Raw genomic sequence first — 10,000 nt, forward strand, 5'->3', positions numbered from 1 at the left:
GGCCCATGTAGTTTGCTAGCGCTAGGAAGGTTTGCAGTTCCTGGCGGTTTGTAGGAGAAGATATCTGCTTCAAAGCAGAGACCTTGCCTGGGTCTGGCTGGACACCATTTTGGCCACAAATTACTCCATAGAATTTGATCTTGTCTTGCTTTGTGAAGCACTTGTCAGGGTTTAGCTTAAGCCCGGTATCTATGCAGCGCTTTAGCATCGTGTGCATGTTGCGGTCGTGTTCCTCTGTGGTCTTTCCGAAAAGTACAATGTCGTCTGCAATCCCTACGACGCCTTCCCATCCTTCGAATGTTTGGTCTATCTTAGTCTGGAAGACATTTTGAGACATTCTGAGCCCAAAGGGCATGCGCTTGAATCTGTATCTACCAAATGGGGAATTGAATGTAGTCAGGTAACTAGATTCTTCATGCAAGCCCACGTTCCAGTACCCGCACTTTGCGTCTACTATAGAAAATACTTTATCATCAGCTAACTTTGGTAGGATTTCTTCTATGGTGGGAGTGACATGACGTTCTCTCTGAATGGCTGCGTTGAGGTCTTTGGGATCCAGGCAGAGCCTTAACCTCCCGTTCTGCTTGCTGCGGTAAACAAGTCTGTTGACCCATTGTGTAGGTTCGCCTTTTTTGATCTTTGCTATGATGTCATTGTTAACCATCTCATCTAGTTCTCTTTTGATGTCATCTTTAAGGCTGATTGGCACACGCCTTGGGGGGTGGACAACTACAGGGATATCAGGGTCAGGCTTCCGGCTTATTCCAAAGAGTGAAATCGTTGTCTTCGGGTTTTTGATCTGCAGACGTCAGCCAAGTGGTTTGGCTTTTTGCAGTACAGACATGTCTGACCACGTGCAGGGCATGTAAAGGTCCTTCCAACGTAACAACGTAAGACTTAAAACTAGTTTACGAAAGAGAAAGACAAAATGTTTACAAAAAAAAAAAAAGGAAAACAAAACAAAACATAATTATTTTGGGAGGTCAAAGCATGTTACTTCTCGGATCGACCCTCTGATGTGGCCAACTGTCATCAAATCATTGCATATAAGTTAAAAATTGATAGTTTGTCGCCGAAAACTGAAAGTGGGTATTTGCAACGAAAGTGAGTATTTGCTACAAAATACGTTTTTGCAAATAAATGGAAAAAAGTCAAATAAATCGAATTAATCGAAAATGGATGCAATTCCTCTTTCAAGGCGCAGACCCTATGCGCAAAAATTGCTTTATAAACGACTAAAAAATAATTTTTATGAAAGAAAAACATTTCCGAACCTTCTAAAAAAATTTTGAACTTTAAGGTCGAGTTTACTTCATACCTCAAGACGCGATATTTTTCAGAAATTCACCTCGCAAAGGGTAAAAAATATTTCAGATTGACGAGGTCTTTGGTAGCAATTATCTTTTCTTAAAAGACCTTTAGAATCTGCTAAAATCAAGATTTTATTTATTATTTTTGTGGCGTGTACCTAAGATTGAGTATTTCCTACGTTAGTTATGAAAAAGGTGCGTTATTAACTTCACAATAAAGCACATTATCGCAAATTCAGCTTTGCTGCGACAAAGAAAGTAGAAATATTTGCTACATATCGATTAAAACCATTTTTAAGTCTTTTTGCATGATTAAAATTTGCGATGGCAAATGAGTAGCAATTACTCAGTCATGAATCTAAAGAGAGAGAGAGAGAGAGAGAGAGAGAGAGAGAGAGTATTAATGTAAGTTCAAATTGTAACATTGACTCAAAAATTCAAATTCGCACTATAACGAACACTTGCAACTGAAGATGATCGATCAAAACATGTCGTGAAAACTCGAAATAGTTTATGCCTTTTACCCATTTTTATTTTTTTCTTTTACATTACATAACGAATCTAGGTATGAATTCTGATTAGCTATATGCTACCTGCACGTCGGTCTAATTGTTATTTAGTATTTTAAAGAAAGAAATAAACTTGAAACTTGAACTTTTTCCATTTCGTTTGAACAGTTTCCCAGGAGGATTAATAATCTTTGCCAGCCTACTTTCCTTTTCAATTTCGTTGTTCAAGAGCCGCAATGCCGTTATTAGACTCGTATTTTAATGGCTTCAAACATTTGTCTTTTGTTTTAATAAGACATAACATGATTCAAAATCTTGTAGTTTCTGCTTAAGGTCTCTGTTTTCGGCCTGAAGTTCGGTTTCTCCTGTCGTTGACTTTCCACTTATGAGAACTGAGATTTCAGACAGACGTTTTCTGATTTCGTGTCTAAATTGTTCGCTTATCTCACGCATTGCAGTGTCTAGTAGATTTTAACACGATACATGATCGTTTTTGCACTGCTCTTCGGTTCTCTCGCTTCGGTCTTCCTTCATTAATATATGACTCAATACAGCCTTTTTACTCTACTAGGCAGTTTTTCAGTCCAGCCAAGTGTCGCTGAACAGTGGTAACACTAGAATGATCAGGACCGTGACGATTCAAATAGATGGCCAACGCACGTTCTAAATACTCCTTTGCTTTTTCCAGGTCACCTTGGTCACGGAGTACACTTGCTATGTTGTTGTAACTGGATGCAACATGGATATGCTGAGATCCCAACTTTTCTATCTGTATAGCAACAGCGCGCTCAAGATACTCCATTGCTTGTTGCAGGTCACCTTGTTTATGGAGTACAGAGGCTATGTTCTTGAAACTAGTTGCGACATCGATATGCTGGGATCCCAACTGTTCTATCTGTATAGCAAGAGCGCGATCATGATACTCCTTTGCCCGTTCCAGGTCACCCTGGGCATGGAGTACAGTGGCTATGTTGTTGTAACTGGATGCGACATCGATATGCTGAGATCCCAACTTTTCTATCCGTATAGCAAGAGCGCGATCAAGATACTTCTTTGCCTGTTCCAGGTCACCCTGAGCACGGAGTACACTGGCTATGTTGTTGTAACTGGTTGCGACATCAATATGCTGAGATCCCAACTTTTCTATCCGTATAGCAAGAGCGCGATCAAGATACTCCTTTGCCTGTTCCAGGTCACCCTGGGCACGGAGTACACTGGCTATGTTGTTGTAACTGGATGCGACATCGATATGCTGAGATCCCAACTTTTCTATCCGTATAGCAAGAGCGCGATCTTGATACTCCTCTGCCTGTTCCAGGTGACCTAGGTCATGGAGTACAGTGGCTATGTTGTCGTAACTGGTTGCGACATCGATATGCTGAGATCCCAACTTTTCTATCTGTATAGCAAGAGCGCGATCAAGATACTTCTTTGCCTGTTCCAGGTCACCCTGAGCACGGAGTACACTGGCTATGTTGTTGTAATTGGTTGTGACATCAATATGCTGAGATCCCAACTTTTCTATCCGTAGAGCAAGAGCGCGATCATGATACTCCTTTGCCTGTTCCAGGTCACCCTGTGCACTGAGTACACTTCCTATGTTGTTGTAACTGGTTGCGACATTGATATGCTGAGATCCCAACTTTTCTATCTGTATGGCAAAAGCGCGATCAAGATACTCCTTGGCCTGTTCCAGGTCACCCTGAGCACAGAGTACACTGGCTATGTTGTTGTAACTGGTTGCGACATCAATATGCTGAGATCCAAACTTTTCTATCCTTATAGCAAGAGCGCGATCATGATACTCCTTTGCCTGTTCCAGGTCACCTTGTTCATGGAGTACAAAGGCTATGTTGTTGTAACTGGCTGCGACATCGATATGCTGAGATCCCAACTTTTCTATCCGTATAGCAAGAGCGCGATCATGATATTCCTTTGCCTGTTCCAGGTCACCCTGGGAATGGAGTACAGTGGCTATGTTGTTGTAACTGGATGTGACATCGATATGCTGAGATCCCAACTTTTCTATCTGTATAGCAAGAGCGCGATCATGATACTCCTTTGATTCTTGAAACTCACCCATCTTCTGATGGACATTGCCCAACACTTCATAGACTGCTGCCTCACAAAATACACCACCATCCTGAATTAATTTTAGAGCTAGCTTACAGATGCTTTTGGCTCTATTAAAGTCGCAATGATTAGCACAAATTGCGCTAAACCTAATGAAATAATTTGGATAATCTTTCACATTTAAATTAACTTTTGATAAGTCAGCTACATTGAATACCGTTTCAATTTTTGTTATTAGGCACTTCAAATGAGGTACCAGCTGGAAGCTTTTAGAAATAGAGTCTTTTTTATGAAGATTTTTCTCAGCTATAAACTGACTAAATGAGGTAATACCCCAATGAATGATTTGAAGATATTGAGCCTCCGAATACTTTTTGAATCTAGATTCGGTGACCTTTCTCACAATTTGATGTACGTGAACGTAGACGCCACTCTCGTCTTCTTCAACTAACAGCAGCGAGCTTTTTCGAATCCTTAAACCAATGATATCTTTGTCCGCAGAAGCGTCTAATCCACTCCTATGGCTGTCGTTCTCGACATTCAGAATGTACTTTATTACAAGGTCAAGGTTTAATGGTTGCTGACCACAGAGGGAAATAAAACCGAATGCGTTATTCAAAACCTTGTCAGATGACATCGCATCGTCCACAGCCAATGAAATCGCTGTGGTCATAGCGATTGGGTAGCTTTGGTTTGTCATGGCAAGAAAGGCCTCAGTGTTAGCACGCTGACCCGTCTCAATCTTCTCGAGGTAGCCTTTCCAGCCAAAATTCGAAGATGCTTCCCGAACTTGTTTGACAAAGATAGCGGCGCTTGCTAAGGCAAGGGGTTGGTAATCTAATGCCCGAGCAACTTCTTTTTCAGTCTCACCGTCAGCGATGCCGGAGAGAGAGGCTAATAAGGAAATGGCGTCAGATGGTGTCATGCCCTTGCTCACAGAGATGTGATTGCTGAAAGAGGTTTCTGAAGGAATAGCAGCGGTGTCTTGCGATGTGATCAGCAGCTGACCTTTACACCAGTGCGTGTCTCCGGTCTCTGGCAAATGAGGATTCATTCCACTTAAGCTGACGACATTGTCCACCACTAACAGCCACGATGAGTAAAGCTCAACTTTGGTTCTAATTAATGACTTTATGTTGGCAATCTTCCCCTCCGTCTTCAGATCTTTGTCGTTTAGAGTACTTGTGACTGCATATTCTGAACACTTTAGATTACGAGAAAAAGAGACGTAGGATTCTAACAGAGAATCAAGACTTTGCGCATTTAGAGTCATCACGAATGCATTCTTGCCCGCGATTTGTTTTTTGTCATCAAAGAATTTCTTTGCGGCAAGACCGGCTAACTGAGATTTGCCGCTTCCAGGGTTTCCTGAGATGTACAGGGAAGTTAATCGGCTCTCGTTGGTTTCTTTCAGTTGCTTTAGCTGTTGAGCTATTTTAGCCAACTCATGACCTCGTTCGGCAACGTCGTGCGATGGCTTGGGTGGGAGAATGCAAAATACTGCTGGAGCTTCAGTTTGTAGCTGCTCTTCGAGGACCTTTCGATGCTGTTCTGTTTCCTTAAGGGTTTCACCTTTTTCTTTAAGCTGCCGTTCTTTTTCTTTCAGTTCGTCTTTTAGGTGGTCGACTTCTTGCGAGACTTTTTCTAACTCGTCCGTCGGAAAACTCTTCTGATTTCTGGTTTCTTGAATCTTCAGATCGGAGAGGCCAAGTGCTTGAAAGGCAACTGCAACTTTACTTATAGCAGTTTGAAACTCTGACTCCTTGACGTGGCCTTGTGGCAAATGAGCAAAGTCTTGATTACGAAAATTTCTCAAATCATCCACATTTGATCGGACTACTGCGTTTAGGCCTCTTCCAATACAGTCGGAGTACAGTATAGCGTAAAAGAGCATGGTGCAATCCCATTCTGCTCTATTTCCGTTAACCATGGTTGTCAAAAGACCCGCGTTTTTTCTTAGGTTTCTCGGCGATTCCAGCTTTTTGAAGTCCAGTCCATTTTGGGGTTTGTCTTTCCATTCGCCCAAAGTTGCCTTGTACCGGTTGTCCCATTCTTGTTTGAAGACTGTTCGCAGGCCCTCAGTTATCACATCAGTAGTGATAAAGCAGATCCTGAAGTAATTCAGTTGCTCGTCAGTGTATTCCGGTCCAGTGGCCATACTTAGTCATGCTCAGCTTTTAGTCAGCCCTTGCTAGAAATAATTATTGCGTTAATACCAACAGTTTTACAAAGGATCACTTAATGAAAATAACTTCTATATATACTAAATTTTCTACTATTTTACTAAGTTCAAAGTGTGGTTTTGGACGTTTTCCTGTGATACATTTTACTAAAAGGAACCCAGGACAGCGATTTTTACTTCATGTCATCTTCATTGATTCAATAAAACTACGTCCGCGGTGCGAACGGAGGCAGGTCATCAAGGAGGTTAGCAACAAGGACGGCAACCGCAACGGCGCAAGGAGAACATCGATTCAAAATTTGGATTCTTCTACCTGTAATCAGTTTGCGCTGGATTATTTCAATTCTTTCATTGTGTAAAATGTGTGCCTGTTGTCCAGAAATGACACCGGTTAAAGTTTGGAGAGAGAGAGAGAGAGAGAGAAATCAAAAGTCTGTCGGCTGCCGTTCTCTACAAGCTGCTGATTTTGGTCATTTGACGTTGTTGTTTTGCTTACGACAGGAAACTGACGCACCGAATATAAAACGCAGGTTCAGAGCATGCAGATCAATTGTTTTCACTCATTATTCCTTTACTTTGTTTTGTGACGATCTCGTTGCCGTTGCCTTCCTTATGGCTAAAGCTTCCTATCATTTTATTTGGTGCAAATAGGGAGAGGGTCAGTGGTTCCTATGCAGGGAAAAATGACAGCGCAGTGATACTTACCACCGTGATAAATTTAACAAATCGAAAGTGGTTCAGCGTTGTCTGTACTCTTATCGACAACGATATGAATTCGTCATCACAGTGGTCAAAATGTTGTGGACTCACGAGGCGTAGCCGAGTGAGTCCGCAAGAATAAGAGTACAGACAACGCTGAACCACCTTCGATTTTTACCACAATATTCGACGCTGAAGAAAGTGTTTATTTCAGAGCGTGACCAGAATCATGACTCAACGAAAGAGCAAGCGTTGCCTATAACTTTCTAGCAATATGATTGGTTTATTTCCCAGAATGAGCGTTCCTGATTGGGTAATAAAAAGCCTGAGAAATTGACGTGAGCATGACGCGAGCAGCGCTGTCTGGGCTCTTATTGACAACAGCAAATTAGCCAATCAGATTGCGAGATTACAAGCAATTGTGGTAAAAATGATAAATGCAACCTTAAGAAATATGATATATACCACCGTGATAAATGATAGCAGTCTGCAATACTCTTTTAAGAGTGAAGACTAAATAATAGATAAATGAATAAATTTACGGTCCAGGCTTTAATGATTGAACAGCGATTTTTAAGTGATTAGAGAAGGGGAGGGTTGTAAGCAAGAAATGAAAAAGCTTTACAAAGAAGAAGTCAGCAAAATTTGTAGACGATTTCCTTCCATTTTCCGCCTGTCATTTAAGACCGGTGTCTAATATGTAAACCTGTAAACCACTTCCCAACTTAACATTCCACGAAGAACTCATGCACATGTCAACAGTCCTTACAAAGAGTGCAACAGGTGGATCGGATCTCACCTTTGCTAGATTTCACTGAAATTCTCGTCTACGCAAGCTGAATGATATACGAAGCCGGAAGTACAATGGTTCCGATCAATTTGCCGTCTCGAAGACAACTAGCAACAGAGATGTACGTCGTCCTGCAACAGATATTAGCCCAAACTTCAGTGACATGAGCAGTGATCGTTTTAGCTTCTGTTAGTCTAACTACACTTCAACTGTCGTAAGGCAATCCCTTCTTAAAAAAAACAACAAAAAAAAAAACAAACGGAATAAATGATGCTTTAATAGGTGTACTATTTCCTTATTAATTATTGATGAACTTCTATTCTACAGAAGAAATAATATTTGCCGTTGCCAAGCTTTTTTGCGAGCGTGCAATTTTTCTCTCAAATCAAGTAAGCTCGGTCCACAGGAACACCAAACTGTGACCAGATAATGAAAAATTTTCGGTGCATTAAACTTCTCTGAAACAAGATATGACTTCCCTTTTAGCCTTGAAGGTTTCTCTTCCGCTTTCGCTTTAGAAATATGCGTCGACGCTTCTAAATGCTCGAATTACAATAACCAGACTCTTACTTGCGAACGGTTAAATAATGAAGAGACAAACTGAATCAGAATCACCATAACAGCACAAAGCAAAACCAGTGCAGTACAGGCGCTATATAATTAAAAGCTTAAGCTTAATTTAAGCTTAAATTATTGACAGTTTAATTACAAATCATTCGTGTCGACCAGCTACGAAGGATCACAAATATTTGACTTACCGATTAGGAACGTAAGGCAATCTTTTCCTAGAAGTCTCTTAAGTTCTTGCGATGGAGAAAAATCACTGCACGGTCAACAAGTCTGAGGACTCTAATATAGAACCTGATCAGCCACGCCCTCACCCCTGAAACAACGGACACCAACATGACATTAAAAAATTCGATGATGGAACTTAACAGTCCAAGAAGACATGCAAGATACCTTAGCCGTTCATAGTTACCATAATCAAGGAAGACAAAGATCGGCGGTGCTAACATTCAAGCGATTCTTAGTGTTTTGCAGCTGCCACTTCGATCATCTCGAAGGCACAGGACATAGCTTTGCGATGTTTATAGCACTGAATATAAACACGATCAACCGCAAACAATCAATTGCTACTCGCTTGTGTTTTCCATTATGTACTTGAAACACCACCCTAGGCTTGATTTGTTGAGATGAAAGCGTTCCACCAACCTCACTTGCACGTTTGTCCACAAACCACTATGTATTCGAAACTGGTAGGTTAATGGAACTTAAGTATTTATGGCACCATATAGCAATGAAAAGGGAAAATTCCCTTTCTATAGATCCTATGGCAACAGGTCAATATTCACATCATGGATGGCTGGATTTTTATATAAACTCGTGAGCGCACCCTGCAGTCACAAGAATTCATAATTATCATTTTAGCGCAGTTATGCTGAAAAGGTTCACTCAGACAGCGCTATGCAGTTTATTTCTGTTAAAATAACTATGCATCTGTCCTTTTGCTGGAAATGCTGACTGTTAACTATAGATGTTTCAGTTTTTAGACTGAAAACAAAGAGCAACAAGTATCCTAATGCGTCATGCACAAGAAATTATAGTTGTTTTATTTCTTCTAGTTATGATCTTCAGTTTAAAACAGCCTTAGAGAAATGAGGACGCAAACACTGACGTAAGAATAGAATGGATAGAAAGGCAATTTTTGCATCCAGCATAATCAGTCGCAAGCAAGCTTCACCTGGCATTGAAAGAAGAACAATCGAGAACAACCTTCTAAAATTATTAATACCGTGACATATTTTGTAAAGGCTTCATTCTTTCCACAATAAGCCGAACTTTAAAATGTTTTATTCTTTCTTGGCAGACAAATCGGTGTCTTGGTGTCGTAGGGCGTTTTTTAACTTGAAACTTCAAAATTCAGTCCTGTTATCTAGATGGACAGGGCAACACATGGTGGAGCGGAATACATACGAGAGCATCATGTCAAACTCAATTTTGGAGTCATGCGATTTTTTTCTTTCCCGGTTTAACAAGTGCCGTGGAAATCTTTTCTATTCCTTAAACTATCAGCTTTCCGGAAATGGTCTTAAGTGTATTGAGCAAACGTGAGATACCCAAAGGTGCTCTTTCAAAGATGACGCGACAGAAGGAAGTTAGAACAATATCCCGAATTATGCCATTTACGACGTATTTTACCTACCTTGTGCTTGCCTTTAAATCAGTAATATAAGCTATACAGGTTTAGTTAGCTGTAGAAGCAGCTTTGAAACGACTCCTAAAAAAGTTACATCTCCATGGCACAACAGTTTCGTTCACAGCACAGTGAAGAGAAACGTCCCTTTACAAATACCCTGTTAGCACGTCGTAGAAGCTGAGTGAGGTTTGAGGTCAAACCAAAGCTTTTTCTCACAGATTATCAATTGATTTTATCAGC

The 10,000-nt window shown here is 40.8% G+C and overlaps 1 protein-coding gene across 1 annotated transcript in view; it reads right to left on the reverse strand.

Moving 5' to 3' along the window:
- Nucleotides 1-2,378: 2,378 nt before the first annotated feature.
- LOC138048517 (uncharacterized) overlaps nt 2,379-10,000 on the reverse strand; it is an 8,646-nt gene continuing 1,024 nt past the window's right edge. Inside the window, exons 2-4 of the mRNA XM_068894700.1 lie at nt 8,322-8,446; nt 7,573-7,694; nt 2,379-6,083 (exon numbers count right to left, since the gene is read on the reverse strand). Coding sequence (XP_068750801.1) covers nt 2,379-6,050 — 3,672 coding nt within the window. The 5' untranslated portion in view covers nt 6,051-6,083; nt 7,573-7,694; nt 8,322-8,446. The remainder of the gene's footprint in view (nt 6,084-7,572; nt 7,695-8,321; nt 8,447-10,000) is intronic.

The sequence above is a fragment of the Montipora capricornis genome, chromosome 5, assembly GCF_036669925.1.
Source record: "Montipora capricornis isolate CH-2021 chromosome 5, ASM3666992v2, whole genome shotgun sequence".
Taxonomy (NCBI): Eukaryota; Metazoa; Cnidaria; class Anthozoa; order Scleractinia; family Acroporidae; genus Montipora; species Montipora capricornis.